At 41.3% G+C, this 17,372-nt stretch overlaps 1 protein-coding gene across 1 annotated transcript in view; it reads left to right on the plus strand.

Annotated features, from left to right (window-relative positions):
- Positions 1-263: 263 nt before the first annotated feature.
- Positions 264-17,372, plus strand: part of DGKK (diacylglycerol kinase kappa) — a 106,114-nt gene continuing 89,005 nt past the window's right edge. Inside the window, exon 1 of the mRNA XM_025372835.1 lies at positions 264-998. Coding sequence (XP_025228620.1) covers positions 324-998 — 675 coding nt within the window. The 5' untranslated portion in view covers positions 264-323. The remainder of the gene's footprint in view (positions 999-17,372) is intronic.

Genomic DNA, 17,372 nt, shown 5'->3' on the forward strand with positions numbered 1-17,372 from the left:
TCTCCCCTCCCCTCCCGCGCGTCGCTAGGAGGTCATCAAGCACTCTGCCCAGTCCGCGTTCGCAAGCCCCTCTGCTTCCCGCCCATCGGACCCGTGGCTGCTTACGAAGAGGTGTGCGCTCACTGAGGGGCGTGTTCCAGCACAGGGAGACGCTGAGCGCCTACGGGTTAGACCTCAGAGCCCAGCCAGCCATGGAGTGGGATGGGGGAAAGTTTGGCACCCTGCGAGGGGCTGCCAGACTGGAGTGGGCGGGGCGCCCGAGGGTACTTTAGCCCTCCAGGCTTAGGGACGCAGGCTGCCCAGACCTGAGGCGGTGTGCGGACATGGACCGCGGAGCTGCCGCGGCCCAGGGCACTGCCCCGCCTCAGGATGGAGAGCAGCCCGCTGAGTCTTCAGAGCCTCCGCCGCCTTGGCCGCCGCCGCCACCACCACCGGCTCCGCCGCCGGCTCCACCGCTGCTCTCCGAGCCTTCGCCAGAACCCGTACCAGAGCCCTGTCCAGAGCCTGCTCCAGGACCCTGTCCGGAGGCGACCTCAGAACCAGCCACAGAACTGTACACAGAACCGACCCCAGAACCAGCCACAGAGCCGGCGCCAGAACCTGCCACAGAGCCGGCCCCAGAACCTGCCACAGAGCCGGCCCCAGAACCTGCCACAGAGCCGGCCCCAGAACCGGCCCCAGAACCTGCCATAGAGCCGGCCCCAGAACCTGCCACAGAGCCTGCCCCAGAGCCGACTCCAGAACCTGCCCCAGAGTCGGTCCCAGAGCAGGCCCCAGAGCTGACTCCAGAAGTTGCCCCAGAGGCGGCCCCAGAGCCGACCCCAGAACCTGTGACAGAGCTGGCCCCAGAGTTCTGCCCTGAGGCGCCTCCAGAGTCCCGTCCGAGTCCAGCACCATGTCTATTGCAATGTCCGGTGGACATTCGAGAGAGGGGTCTAAAGACCTCGCCATCGCCATTGCCATCGCCCAGAACGCCAATGTCGTGGTCCAGAATAAAGGTAAGCAAAAGACCTCCTGGAGCGCGGAAAAGAAGCAAGGCGAAGTTAGATGGCTATGGAGCCCGCGGGACTCCGGGTACCCCTTGCATCCCGCTTGTCTGGCACTGGCTGGCCAAGATGCTGAGAAAGATGCAGGGATTGGGGAACCCGAGGGAATGGGAAGGGGTTGGGAGGCGGGAAGCAACATGTGGGAATCGAGAATGGGCTGTTTGGGGCTAGAAACGGGGGTGACAGCAGGGGGGTGGGAGCAGTTTTCCCCGTGAGGAGAAGCGACAGTGCGGTGAGTCTTGAAAGAGAAGATGAAGATACCCTCGAGGAGCGCAAGAGACCTGGAGAAGTGTTTAAGGCTGGCCCCGAGTACATAGCGGACGGATTGAGTGGGGGCGGTGGGACACACCTCTTAGCCGCGGTCACTGCCGCAGAGGCCCAAGCTGCGGAGCCGCCGCCTGCTTGGCCCCCCTCCCTTCCACTGGGGAGGGGGCTCCTCAGCTGGGCGCAACTGGCGGCGCTCCAGGGAGGTGCCCGGCGCCTCTGCCGGCTGCTGCGAGCCGGTACTCCCGGTGGGGACTAGGGGATGGGCGGCGCCCACGCGCACTGCAGGGGAAGGGCAGGGTTCTCCGGGAGGAGGGGGAGAGCATGCGTGTGTCGAAGCCACCATTCCATCTGTCTGCAGGATTTCCCAGCAGGTAGGTGCAAACGCAGTGATACAATGATGCACAGCGTCACAAACGGGGCAACTGGCATCCCGCACCAGGGCCAGCTGGAATGGTACAGGAGTCCTCGTTTAGAGACACGAAAATAGGAGATGGGATTGCAGAACGTGTGAAGGGGAACCTTCATCTCTACCAGTCTACCGCGACGCCTTCTAAATCGTTACACTTGGCCGGGAAAAGATGAGTGGAGAATCCTCCGGCACTCGCCCAGGGGGAGTAGGGAGGAAAAAGGTTTTCGTGTTTGCCTTGGACCCTGAAACCCCGTCTGCTCTTCAGCGCGAGTATGCCTGTCTTTCCTGCTTTCTCTGCACTCTCCCTACTCTTCCGTTCCCCTAAACTTCGTTCCACAAAACTGTGAAAACCATGATAATGTACACACACACCTCAATTTAGCTTCCCCTGCAGGAAAACATACACACACGCGCGCATTCACACACACACACACACACACGCGCGCGCGCGCGCGCGCGCACACACACAAACGAATAACACAACACACAAACAATACCGGTCCATCCTGCTGCCTAGCAGACCATAAGGAACCCTTCTGCTGTGGACCGCATACTTATAGAATGTAGAATGCAGGAGGGGAGGGGGCAGAGGTTGGCATCACGAAATAGAAGCGCTAGTTGCTTCCTGAGTTCTTAGTAGGGAGGCTTGAGTTTGCAAAATATCTGCAATGACGAACGACTGAAAAAGACGGCTAAAATGAAAAGTTTCACAGAGAAAAGAAAGTGCAGAGGTTTAAAAATAAATAAATGAAACAGGACGGTGGGAGACTGACAATTTTTTTAAAAGTCCAACACCCTAGCTCTCACACCAGGGGGTCTTTCCCTCCCTTTCCTGAAAATACCCTTTCCTGAAGTGATCTTAAGAAGGGCAAAGTTGGGGTGGCTAGATTTGGGAGCTCACCCCCACCGGGTGATTGCTCTCGTCTTTTTGGAAGAGTTTGCATTAAGCTGGTGGGAAAGAGACAAGCAGGAATCACCTGACCTGTGGCCATCTTAAGCGAAATTTTGGGAACATGGCTGTGAAACTGACACGTGGGGACGTAATACCCAGTGAATGCATCTCCTCTTTGACCTCTGGAAGGCTGACTGGAGACCAGGACCCTTCCCCCAGTGAAAAGCATCCCCTGCTCCTATGCGAAAGCATCTCCTACCTGTTTAACAGGAAAATGTTGTTGCCAGACAGATGAGGAGGATTAAGGTAAGGGGAATCAGATTAGTTTCCTCTACATAGTGCCCACTCAGACGTGCTGGCTAGCTGACCCACGGACATTTGGCAACACTGGCAGGAGACCAGGATCCCAGGGGTTTGACTTTGCCCTTAGTAGAGCCAGATATTGTTTGAATCACTTGTCTGTAGAATGGGGTTAACAGCCACGACCATCCGTTAAGAAGGCCATGCAGATTAACTGATCAGTGGCTCTGGAGAATTTTGAAGGATGCAAAGGATCTGGGTACGTGCTCAAATTAAATTGCTTGGAGCCAAACCCTTTTACAACACCCTCAATGTTGCTATGCAGTTGCTTGCTCTCTGGTGCAGCTGGAAACATCTGATCTTCAGTGATAGGATCATTCTCTCCTGCATCTTCCTCAGACAAATGGCACCTGCAACCAGCTGGCTTGTATCTTAACATTCAAGGCAAACAAGTTGTCATCTTAGCTGGAGTGATGTTGTTTTCAAACACTGCCTCCTCAAGGCAAGCTTGGGGGGAAACAGCTATGCAACATGCATAGGCGTGCACACACCCCTGACACACACGCGCACATACTATACATACGTGCACAAAATGTCAGGGAACAAAACAAAATACAGGTCTCATCATGCAATGAAATCCTCCATAGCAAGCGTGAAGCTATCCTGATAACTCAAAGGATGAAATGAGCAAAACCAAGTGTTTGAATGTGACTACAAGTTTCTCCCAGATAATTTTGTTGACTGGTATTGTAGCAAAAAAACATTTTCCAGCCTTGTAGTCTGCCCTCTTTTGGGATTTCAGGAACGTTTCAGAACCTGCAATTCTATGCCAAGCATGAGGGTAGAGACTGAGAAAAGGTGGCTCATGTTTTCTTTCCAAATAGCTACCAGGATAACACAGTCAGTCTGTGAACCAAACATGTCTATTTCTTTTCTTTCTAAAATGTTTCAATTCCCAGGAAATGAGCCATGGTCTCCCACCTGGTGGCAGCAAGTGTAAGTAAGGATGTGTGAATTGGTTCTTTAGCAACGCTATAACTTTCTTCCCGGGAGGGATGGGGCTTATATGAAGTAGACCATGTTTCTTTCTCTCCCATCAGCTATGCTTGAAGAAAGACAAAATTTTGTTTATTCATTGGGTTTCGACCGTCTATGAAATTAAAATCACATCATACAAGTGATTGATGAAAATCTGGGGGGAAATACACTTTTATGGCTTTTGGGGGAGATAAAAGGGGTCTGTGTATCCCTCCTGATGACTGCACAGTAATAACCATTATCCTCAAACCATATCAGGACAGTTTTTATGTACAAAACTGGTATTTTTGTACATTTTCTTGCAAAATAGCAAGCATTTGTTTATATGATATCTGGTGATTCCTATCAGAATATTTTAGTGATTTCTGAGCTTCTCAAAAATAGGGGTGGCCTTTCTCAGTGCCTAGTTCAATGCAGCCCTCCTTGGTTTTGCTTAATAAACACTTGCTGAAGCTTGAAACCTATCCATTTCCAGCAATGTGTTGGCTGCTGCTGTGAATGAATAAAAATTATTCTCATTGGTTTCAGAGTGAGAAGTAAGTGCTTATTTAAATGGCATGGAATATATAGCCCTTAAGGAAATACAGTCAATCTTTCCATTTTCAGAGTGGTTATTGGAACTATAATTAAGAAGCAAATTACTAACAATTTTTTTAATGGCTTGGAAAGTGCCCTTATCCCATGCAGTCCCACCAGCAGCAGACTAATAATGATATCGTTAGCGTCAGGGGATAATAAATTTTTTCCTAAGTGAACAGAGTATCTGCAGTGACTGTAAACAGCTTTGGGATTATAGATTCAAATGTTTAACCTGTTGAAGGTCAGAATGAAATTATTTTCTTTTCTCTTCAGTTTTTGCCCCCTCCTTGCCAAGTTTTGATGATACCATCTGATTTATTTGGTATATTCTAATAGTTCCTAAGCAGTCACTACAGGATGTTCTAGAAAAGATAATGAAGTATTGGTCAGTGGTCTTTAGTTTCTCAGAGTACAATTCTTATGCATTTATTAAAATCTCCAACTAGGGATTCTGCAGATCTGCAGCCCAAAGGGAAAGTGCCTCCAAGGAAAGGCAAAAAAAAAAAAAAAAAAAAAAAAAAAAAAAATTCCATAGAAACCAGGAAACCATTCAGGGGTGTTCTAATAAGGATTCTATAATTCCTTCTGCTCCTATGGCACTTTACAGTTTGCAGAGTGCTTTCCTCTGCATTATTAACCCTTTTATTTCCTTGAACAAGGCAGCAGGTGGGGGAGGACAAAAATAAAATTTGACAGCTTATAGGATGTAATGACTGAATTTTCTATTGTAGTTTTTTTTTACAAAATCTAACATATGGCCTTTTGTGATACATAGGATCCTCATTTGTCTAAGAACAGTCTTTTAGCTGACATTTCATCAGCTCTGATATTTTTTCCAAAGCAGTGGTTGCTGCTCCTCTTCTGATGCTCCCAGAGGGGGCCAGCATAGAAGGGGAGCCTGAGAAGACAGGAGAAGAGGCAGAGACCCTGAACTGATTACTCACAAAGACCTTTTTTGTTTGTGTGTGTGTGTTTTGTAAAGGAAATAAATTGAAATCCTGCTAAGGATAGGGTGCCCGACCTTTCCAAAGCCCACCCACTGTAATTCTTTCAGTGGAAAAAAAATAATTTTAAAGGAAAAAAAAAAAAGCAAGCAAGCAAGCAGCCATTCTAAAGGGAGATGCCCCACCCTCACCAAAGCAAATAGATCTTATTCTCAAAATAATAAAAACACATTTATGAATTTTAAAAAGGAAAAGAAAGGGACAGTGACCCCAGATAATGAAACTTACCCCTCCTCTGAAAATTATTTTAAGGAAAAAAAAAAAAAAAAGAAAGAGCTTCTAAAAGGAAATTCTCCTCACCCTCATCAAAGCCCATGGAACTGATATCCCCCAAAGAAAAATTTTAAAATGAAAAAAGAGAAATCATCGTAAGTTAAACAGTATTTCTAACCTCAAAATATTCATGAAATTTATAAACTTTATTTGACTTCCGGCTCATGCTCAATCTCTTGAGAAAATTAAGGGGGCAAAAATAGAGGGAAGGTCCACCAACCTCATCAAAGCTTCCTGACATTATTTTTCCCAATTACATAAAATGTGCAGAACAGGCAAATCCTTAGAGATGGAAAGGAAATGGGTGGGGCAGTATGGGAGGTGGAAAAGGGAATGATGGCTAAAGAGTACAGGGCTTCTTTTGAGGGTGATTAAAATGTTCTAGAATCAGAGAATGGTGTTGAGTGCACAACCTTGTGGATACACTAAAACCCACAGAATTGTACGTTAAGATGATGAATTTTATGGTATGTAAATTACATCTCAATTTTAAAAAATAATTAAAAGAAAGATACCATCCCTCTAACCACAAGATAAGAGACCTAGTATTCTCCCCAAAACAAAAAACAAACAAAATTGAAAAAATGAACTAAAAGAAAGGGAGATCCTCTTAAAGGATCTTTAACCTCACCAAGGATAATAACCTTCATTTGCCACCCCTTCAATTAAAAAAAAAAAAAATTAAGGAAAACAAGCAAAACAGGAAATCCTTTTAAGTGCAGATATTCTATAAAATCATAAAAGTTAATGAAATTTATGAATCCTCCCCTCTAGATACACACATTTTAATTTAAAAAAAAGAAATAAATATTAAAGGATAGGTCCCTGATTATACCAAATCTCCTGAATTTTTAATTCCAAGAAGGGTGGGGGACGGGGAGGGGAGGGACAAGAGAAATACCACTCCTCCATGACTAAAGAACATAAACCTTATTCTTAAAATACAGTTTTTTTAAGATTTAAAATAAAATTAAGAATGGAAAGTTATATGTGTTGGTGAAGAGGATATTATTAATGAAACAAAAACAAAATCCTCTTAAAGAGAGGAAGTACTTCAGTGTCACAAAGACCCATGAATTTTTCTGTCAAAACACAACCAAGAAAAAAAAAAACCGATTTTTTTAAAAGAAGAAAAAATAAAAGAAAATCCTTCTAATGGGAGTTGACAAAAATTCACCCAAAAACTTCATTCTTTTTATTTTATTTATTTATTTTTAATTAATTTTTAACTGATGCATACTAGACGTACATATTTTCAGGGTACATGTGATAATTTAATATGTTTGTATAATTTACCAAAAGCTTTATTCTTAATATAAAATTTTTGTAATTTGAGAATAAATAGAAAAGATAGGTAGGGGAGAAACAGAAAGCCAAGAAAGTCCTCTTAAACAAAAGTATTCTCAGCCTCAACAAAACCCCTTTTTTTTCTCAAAACAAGCAAATACGTTTAGAATTATGGGGGGCGGGGGAGAGAAGATCATGAACAGTATATTTTAAACAGAAATATTTTTCTTAAGGGAATGAAGATGCCCCCAAACTCACCAAAGTCCTGGAATATTTTTTCTGAAAACAAAAAAGAAACAAAGAGAAGGAGAGAGGGAGAAAGAAGGAAGAGAAGGGCGAATGAGAGAGAGAAACAGAGGGAGGGAAGGAGGGAGGGAGGAGGGAAGAAGGGAGGGAGGGAGAAAGCCGGACAGGGAGAAGGGAGAGGAAGGTAGAAGCGGGTAGGGAGAGACTGAGATAGGGAGAGGAAAAAAGAGGGAGAGAGAGAGAGGAAGGGAGGGAGCCAGAGAGAGAGAGACAAAGGGGAGAGGGAGAGGGAAAAAGAAAGAGGGGGAGAGAAGGGAGGAGAGGGATAGAGGGAAAAAGAAAGGGGAGAGGGAGGAAAGGAGAGGGATAGAGAGAAAGAAGGAGGATGGGGAAATTTGAAGGGAAGGGGAAAAGGGCTAGCTAGGATAGAGTGAAGGAGGTAGAGAAGGTGGGGTGAGAAAAATAGGAAGAAGAAAATTAACAAAGGGATTATTTTTTAAAGGATCAAAGGAAGAAATTCTCTCCAGGAAAATGCACCACCACCTTACTGCAGACATTGCATATTATTCCTGATGACTATCCTCTCCATCCCCCACAATAAGGAAAAAAAACCCACAAAATCTCTTTCTCAAGCTTCTTCAAGGTGGGGAATGTGTGTGGGGGGGGGGGGGGAAACGGGGGGGGGGGTGGGGATGTGCCCAATGTCACCCTATCCCAGAGACCTTATTTATCTTTCAGCCTTCACTGTTTTATTTAAAAAAAAAAAAGCAAACAAACAAACAAAAACAAAAACAAAAAAAACAAAAAAAGGAAACAAGGAAAGGAAAAGAAAATCTTTCCAGGAGAGATGTCCCCCATTCTAATTTTTCCCAATAAACTGTTTCTTTTAAAGAAAAGGAAAGAAAGAAAAATCCTACTAGGGAGGGCTCCCGAGCCTCATTAAAACAAGTTGCCCTTGTAGGTCCTCTCCACAAAACCTATTTTTTAATGGAAATCCTTCAGACCTAAAGAGAGATGCTCTACCAAAAGCAATGAATCTTTTCCCCTGGAGATTTTTAAAGAAAAAGATCTTCCATTGTAAGAGGAGATACCTTCAACTTTATTAAAATCAATGAACTTTATTCCTCTCCACATCCAAGAGGAGAAAAAAATATTTGAGGAAAAGGGAAGAAATCCTCCTAATCTAAGGCAAGTTGGCCATAATCCCTCCAACACCACTGAACTTTCTTCCTGAGATTTTTTAAAAGAAAAAGCAAACACAGAAAAAAACCTCTAAAACAAACAAACAAACAAACAAAAAACCACTCACTTCTCCCACCAGCTCCACAGACTCTAAAGTGTTGTACAAAGAAAAGGTACTATCCCTCTCAAATGGCACTAGTGAACCTAACATTCAGCACTAAGGCTAAAGGATGATACATTTTAATCCCAGGCTGGCTTCCCGCTGCCCCAGTCTTTTTCTGGTTACCTTCCCCATCATCCAGGTAGGTGACACTCCCAAGAAAGGCACTGTCCAAGGGAAAAAGAATTAGGAGGCAACCCTGCTGGGGAAAAAAATCATACCTCTTTTCCAAACCAAACAAATGATTTGGGAATTAGCTGCGTCACTGTTCCCATCTAACACTACAGAGAATTAAGAATTGATGATAAACTCAAAAGCAGTGACACTCTTGCTATTAACTACCAATTAGTCAGACACCCCTACCTAACAGGGAAGGACTCTTAGCCAACTCAATAATGGAGGTGATCCATCCTCCATTATGTCTCATTATGTGCTGGCTTTGATGTCTATTCCTGCAGGGTGATAAAAGGGCTTGATTTTCACAAATCCATAAAATTTGCAAGTCATATTTATAAACAGAGACTAAGACTCAATTAATGTTTTCCAAATTTTAAAGTTCATTTATTTCTTTAAAAACGTAAACTGATACCTGCTCTCTATGTGCTATGTGTTTAGCATTGTGCTAAGCACTGAGGATTCTACAGTGAACAAAATCACATAGATGAGACTTCCTTTAAGCAAAACTGGTAAATGAGAGACTCAATTACCAAAACAAATATACAGATGGTGGTTATTTGTTTTACCAGATGCTTTGCCAAGGTATTCACTATTAATAGTCAATTCTCTCAGCATTCCTCTACTTAAATTAAAATTCAATGTAATAAAATAAAGGAATGCATGCTGATTTCAGAGAACGTAGAAAATCGAGAAAGCTTCTAAAAAGTAAATAAAAATCATCTAGTACCCCACCACTCAGAGATAGTCATTGCTAATATTTTGCTATATTTTTTATTTATTTTCTCTGAGTATTTGCTGATAGTCTTCTGTAGTAAGACTTTGGGGAATGCACAATTGTGTCTCAGGCTTCACCCTGCCCCAGTCACAGCCCCACATGCTTAATTATTAGATCGTGTTCATTATTCTACCTTGGATTTAGGAAACACTTGTTGATTTCAGCTTAAAGTTCATCTAGTCAAACTCCTATATGATCTGTTGATAAACATATGCTTGAATCACAACCCTTCAGGGACATATTTGCTGTGTGAAGCAATAAGTGTATAGATTTTATGTAGACACAATTGTTGCAGTTGCTCCCATATGCAAATGCAGTTTGATCTCACATTTACTTACTGCATTTTTTTGGACACTTAGATGTTATTTGTCCAGCTAGCTTTTGTGACTTGGCCTTGGAGAAGGAGATCCAGAACAAAACCAACCTTATCTTCCCACTGTTAAATTCCCAAAAGGAAAAAATCTAAATCTCTCAGTCACTTTTAACTATATGCCAAAAAAATATTAGTGATGGCTTTGTCTCTTTAACAAGAAGTTACAGCATTATGCTAAACTGGGTATGCCATACCCAGAAGGGAAATAAGAATATATGAGAACATTATCCACAATTATAAGGAAATAGAATATTCAATTCATCCAGCTTTCATTAACCAAGTGTGATCAAAAATTGAGAGAGGTAATAAACTGTGTACAACTCAACCAAGGTTGAATCAGTAATTTAAAAGGGATGTGTAATGCATTATTGAGTAAGATCAGAATCTTGCCTGGTCACTAGCACTTTAGAGATTTTCATCTTCCAAAGCATTATAGGCATTTATTGTTTAAGCCTCTTGCTTTAAAGAGCCTGTAAAGGAAATATTGGCCCCTGTGGACAGGGATTCTTACCCCTTGTTTCTCTCAAGCACCTGTAGGATACTGAGGGATATGCTTAATGCTCCCCACCCACTCGCACACCCAGAGCTTTGCAGTGTTCTTCTGAAACAAGAGGCAGTGGGTCTGAGGACTGAGCCTTTTCCCTGCCTCCAGGAGTAGAGGGGAATGAAAGTACGGCTTGCAGAACTAAATCCTGGATGTTCATTCATTCGCCTCCTCCCGCAGCAAATGTCTCTACCTGTTCTCTTCTGGGATTTTGCAGCTTGACGCAGGAAATGAAAGGTACCTGATGAGCAAAAATTGTTAAGCTCCTTTTGGCTGTCAGTAAAGAGACTTGAAACCCAGAAAGTTTTCGTTAACTCTGGGCTCTGTCAGCTGAGTCCTCACTGTCCTCAAGTCAGCTCCAGCGTCGTGGTGCTGTCCTCTGAACCCCAACTCTAAGAGCAGTTTCTCAGTTCCATTTTATAATAAACTTGATTTTAAATTTTCCCTTGATAAGTGTCACTTGCATTTATTATGTACCTTTAACATATTATTTCATGGTTTATTCACATCACTGTGCATGTCTCTTGCACTATAGAGGAAAATATGATGTAGCTTTATTAAAACAGCTAAGCGTAAACAATAAAGAGGACAGTAAATAAAGCTGCAGAACAAGATTCTTGATTTCAGAAAATTAACAAGTTGGTACCCTTCTCACTAACCTCAATTAATGCTTACTGTGACAATTTCCCTCCTGCCGAGCTTGAGTAAAACAACTTTTCTCTTACCCAGAATTCGGATATTGCTGTCCCTTTCTTCCCTACCTCACCTCTACTTAACTCTCTTTGACTGTTAAGACTAATTAAAATGATAATTTTGACATTGTTATGGTCTCCTCTGCTTTAATTTACTTAACTTGGTGACATGTTTTTTGTTTGTTTGTTTGTATGTGAGAGCTTCACTTTGGTTTCACATGGAATCAAAACACCCATTAGTGGTTCTCTTCGTGGTTTTCTTATTATATTCCTTCGTACTTGTGAGTCCTCTTTCTAGAAATTCCTGAAAAAGCCTTCCTTTGCCTTTCCACAATTCCTCACTGGCACTGAACTTTTTGAATTTCTCTGCCTTTTTTTCTAATGATGGGACACAAACGTAACATTTCAAACAGCTTGAAAGGTTGTTTTTTGTGTGGGAAGTACTTTGTACCCAGGATAGCAGGGTATTATCTCACAAAGTATCTGCTCGTCTGTTAAGTGTTCAATAATTAGGTACTTAGTGTTTTAAATGCTTTATAATATGATACATATTTGGAGGATTGTTACTTGGGCATTTAACAGTGTTTTACAATATCTGAAGAAATATTGGGACTTTTAGATGTGGTGGGAATGCATTATCGCTTTTCCAACCTAAATAATGGAACAAAGGTTCCTACAATTCAAAATTCATCATCCAGCAAATTTTCAGAGATGGATTACGTGCAGATATGAGAGACTGCCTGATAGCAAATTCACTTTGATGTAAGAAGTTTAGGGGAAAAAAAATGAAGAAATTGTTTGAGGAAAGTAGAAACAATATATCCCCCTCAAACCTAGAGAGAAAACTGGTATTAAATTAAGCAGTGACAGTGAAAAGTATCAGAACTGAGGTTATACTTGAATTGGGCAGGTGAGGCCAGGGCCAGGGAATCATAGGGTACTGATAGAAATATTGTAAAAAAGTAAAGTAGATGAGGCAAGTCCTATTGAAATTTTAAAGGCAACAGATTCCCTGGCAAGTAGATTCAGAAAAATAAATGAATAAAAGCAACCGACAGAATTTTGTATATCACCTGATTAATGTTGGGAAATCATTGAAGAGCTGTTGATTAGTATAACATGGCTGAAGTGCAGGGTTGGCTGATGGGCATATAATTAAAAACTATCCAGCTTTCAATTTCTTTGTATGCCAAATTCCAATGTAAACTACAAAAGCTAAAATGAGAGAAAATAAATATATTATCTAGTGTCCTTTTTCTACTGTTTTGGGCCCTCTTTTATCCACATTACACAGTTACAAAAGTCTCATCTGCTTTCTCCATGACATTTTTCCTATTTCATTTCAGTGTTTTCTATAGTGGAAGTAAGAAACCATGATGAAAATCCAGTGAAGCCTTTTATCTTCACTATTATAGACCATAGAATGCCCTGGAAAGAGCCTTTGGGGATCAGGTAGTCAGGTGGTTTTAAAACCTTTTTAGCAGTAGAATCTCATGTTTTTCTCAATGAAATAATAAATGAAAGTCAGACATTTAACATAAAACATGCAGTATTTTATTAGTCCTCTTCTATGCTAAAATGGGTTTGTAAATAACTTAGCTTCCCAATTGCTTATTTTAGGCTAATAGGAGAGTGAGTTTGTGCTCCCTGTTTATTACTAGCTCCTAGGAGGCTGGTGATGCAGGAGCACATGGGACAAAAAAAAAAAAAGAAAGAAAGAAAGAAACAAGTCAGGGTTTAAAATTTGGCCTGTAATATTCCAGAAGGTAGATCATACTTTCTTGGAAACATGGCCATTCTTTCAAGTTTCTTTCTTCCCTCCTCCTAACCTGGAATGTGTTACAACTATCTCATAAAGTGGGTTGTCATAATGTACACTGTCTTTGCTTATAGGGCGTTATTATTATTGGGGATTGTGTTCCTGACCAAGGACACTACACCAAATAAACTGTAGATATAACTAAAAATATGTGGTAAAGGCTAGTATATAACTGTAAGCCTCTGTAATCATTTAAAGCAGCAAAATTGTTCCAAGTCCTATAAAACAGGCATAAACATACCATCCACAATGAATTTGTAAGGGGCCTCAGTGTACTATAAACTGTACATGAAGCACATAAAAGAGATAATTCTACATAACTTTAATCCATTGTTTGTTATTTATTTAGAAATTACACTCTGCCTGCATCCAGAAAAGATATGAAGTATCTTACAAAATTAAGTGCACATAAAACAGTACAATTAAGCACAAATAAAAACAGGACAAAGCCAGTTCAAAGCAGGAGTGAATCAGACCTAGAACAAATGTATGCTAGTTATAATAAACTCTAATTACATTTTTAATTAGCAGTACTTTTGTTTGCTGCCTTTGGTGGTCGAAGGACTTTGGGGAATGATTTGAATGACTCAGGCCTCTTAAAGTTGGTGTCCAAGGAAGTTTGAGCGGATGCAATACATCTTCCTGTAGCAAGCTGCAGCAACCACAAAATGAAGAACTAAAGGTTGCCAGGATTGTGGTATAGGTGTTAATGAGCTGTCCTAAAAGGCTACAGGATTGGGTTATTTTGGTGTGCCTGCATTTTAATATGCCAATGTTCGTGTCTGTGAGGCATGTCAGTATGGAATTTTCTCACAAAAATCTTTGCTCCTTGGTAACTTGTAGCAAGAAGTTGAAGAGTTTGGACTCTTTCTTAGATTGGGAGTCACTTTACTTTGGTGGACTCCAAAGATGGTGGTGCAATATGGGGTAAATTGCTTAATCTTTCTGTGACTTAGCTTTTATGTCTCTTAAATGAAGCCAGTGATGTGCCATTAACTCAGCTCAGCAGTCTCATCCAGAAGGCCTTCACTGCTATCCCATCTGGGCTAGACACCCTTCCCCTAGGGTTCCCATAGCACCCTGTGCAAACTTTTGCATTACCAGTAGGCAGTGTAAGCAGGACTGCCTCATATCTTCCCAGAGGATTATAGATTTTTCTAACTCACACAGAGGCATCATATGTACTAGGAGGAGGCCCATATTGATTGTGTGGTCTTGAATTACTAGTCTTCGGTCATGAACATAGTTAATTTTAATAAACGTGAGAATGATGAGTTATCTACCCAGTTCTTAAAAAAATCCAAAATGCGCATTTATTAAAATACTCCAGCATAATAACACTAAAGAATATTGCATTTAAATGTACTATATGGAGAGCAGGTTTAAACAAATAACTAAGTACCATTTGGTAACCTTTTCACTAATCTTAACTGTTAATCAGAATTTAATCTATTTCTGGTCGACTTTTCACTTTAATTGAAAAGCTCTTGACTCATTACCTTAGTGTCAAATTTCTCCTGTACCTGGCACTTGAATTTGGAGCCAGGTGTCAGTAGGACAATTCCAAGGCTCTCTCTTTTTTTGTGAGGACTGAGAAGCAACAGCTAAGCTCTGATGTTCCTTTGGCAGTCCAAGTTTTATCTAAAATAGCTTTCTACTAATTACAGGAAAAGCCTTAACTTGTTTTACCAATGCCTCTGATCAGATTAGCACCCTGAGCTTGAAATGGTCTGGTCAGGGAAGAGAATATGAAGTCTCCAATCAGAGAGCAGGAAACCCTAACAGCCACCTTGTTTCCAATCAGAAGGAACAACTTTTCCTTTTAAATGAAAAGGAAAACTTCTGCCCTTTCTAGAATAGCTGCAGGGAAAGATGACCACATAAAGTTGTACAGGTTGTGCACTACATGAGGGTGTCATGTCTTAGGGGACACCTTTCACATTGTAGACACCATAGATGTATATATTCATTCTGACAATTTTCTAGCAGATGGCAGTTAAGTGCCTCGCTTTGACAAAATTGGTATATTGTGACAACAAGGGAGTGTAGACAAATGTGGGCAAATAATGTTTAGGGAAAAGGGGAGGGAAAAATACTGAATTCGAGGTTGAAGTATTGAAAGTAAATCAGGAAAGAAAAGAATGTGTAATTTTTTAAGGAACATTTTCATTTAAAGGGTTGATTGATCCTGAGTAATTTTTTCAATAACTTTTCTATTTTTCCTTTGGCTATTTTCTCTTTGTTGATGAAAATTCTCCAAATGGCTTTGAAAGGAGAGGGAATATTGTTTTTTTTTTTTTTTTTTGTGACGGAGTCTCGCTCTGTCGCCCAGGCTGGAGTGCAGTGGCCGGATCTAAGCTCACTGCAAGCTCCGCCTCCCGGGTTCACGCCATTCTCCTGCCTCAGCCTCCCGAGTAGCTGGGACTACAGGCGCCCGCCACCTCGCCCGGCTAGTTTTTTGTATTTTTTAGTAGAGACGGGGTTTCACCGTGTTAGCCAGGATGGTCTCGATCTCCTGACCTCGTGATCCGCCCATCTCGGCCTCCCAAAGTGCTGGGATTACAGGCTTGAGCCACCGCGCCCGGCCGGAATATTGTTAATGTGTTGTCATTGGATGGAATGCAAGTGCCTTTTCTCTCATTACACAACTGCTTATTTATAAGCCTTGGAATATACTGTGTTTAGAGAAACTAGTAATGAAGGTTAATATTTATTCAGTTATTAATAGGAGGACCATGAAAATACTTCTCTTTTATTAAAATAATGAGAATTTATTGTTCTCTATATAAAAATTATATTTTAATGTCCTTCACACATAGTGTGAAGTATTAAGTACCTATACTTAATAACTGCTGAATTAACATGAACAACAAAGCAGTGATAGATAAATAGATACATAGATAGATACAGATATTAAAAGATCTCCAAAGACAGCAAGCTAAAATATGCTTAGAGCATTATAAGATTTGCTCTGAAAATGTTGAGGGAAAGTGAGGACTTTCTTAAAAAAAACTGGTCTCACCAAGTCAACATCGTCTTTCAGGTATCAACTGAATAATAAGCTCCTTAAAATGGCTGCAGACAAAGGGAAGGCCAGACAGAATAATCAGGGAATAAATCAGTAATTGTTTAAAAGTGTGAACTGAAGACCTAGTAGGTCCCCAGTTTGTGGAAAGAGCAAAATAGATGCAAATTTTGCAATCTCATTTGAAAGACAAAACATATACATTGGAGACACGTACATAACAATATGAGGAAAGATATGATTTTGTTACAGGATATGCGGTACAGAGAATAATGCTGTAGAATTATAAAAGAGGACCAATGAAGGATGGAGGAGACTTTTCTTGTAATTAGTAGAAAGCTATTTTAGATAAAACTTGAACTGCCAAAGGAACATCAGAGCTTAGCTGTTGCTTCTCAGTCCTCACACAAAGAGAGTCTTGGAATAGTCCTACTGACAACTTAGCTCCAAATTCGAGTTTGGGAAGGCTTCCTGATGGAGTTGACATCAATTGAATTTGGATCTGTGGAGAGGAGAAAGCATTCCACTACAAGGGAGCAAGCAACGTACACAAATACCTGGAAGCAGCAAGAATCCTATTCAGCTGATATCAAAGAGCTCTGAGAGAAAGGCAGAGGGATTTGGACCTTATTATGTACAGCAGGACATTAATTAAAGTTCTTGAGTAGGAGAGTAATGTAATGAAAGTACTGTTCTTAAGATATATATTGTGATTGCATAAAGGATAGATTGGAAGGGAACAATACAGAATGCAGAAAGATTACTTGGGCTGTTGCAGAAATCAAGGTGAGAGATGATGGTGGCCTGCTTACCTCAAGCAATGATAATCTAAAATCATTCATTTAACGCCTACTCTGTGTTGAGTGCTGTGCCAATAACTGTAATTTGCCTGAAGGAAGGAAATTACAGTCAAGTAAAGGAAATAAGACCAAGTATACAAATAATTGTAATCTCAAATAGAAAATGAATGTGGCCACAAGAGAAACTCAAATTTAAAGGAGATAAGAATTCATTGGGGCCTAGCAAGATGGGGTAGACTTGGGTTCAGCGATGAGTAAAAGGACATTCCAGGATTTTTCTTATTTTGGCGGAGGTGCTGAGAGGAGTGATGAGAAGGGAATTCTAGGCAAGCAAAACGGTGTGAGAAAAGGAACAGAGATGGGAAAACCATTTGTTTGTTCATTTGTTTGTTTTTGGAAGCCAGAGGATGTGAGAGAAGTGGGGGAGAACAAGTGAATAGTGGAAGGAGAAAGAAACTGTCAGGGGAGGTAGCATAGGATGTTG

This window comes from Theropithecus gelada, chromosome X (genome assembly GCF_003255815.1).
Source record: "Theropithecus gelada isolate Dixy chromosome X, Tgel_1.0, whole genome shotgun sequence".
In the NCBI taxonomy this organism is placed as follows: domain Eukaryota; kingdom Metazoa; phylum Chordata; class Mammalia; order Primates; family Cercopithecidae; genus Theropithecus; species Theropithecus gelada.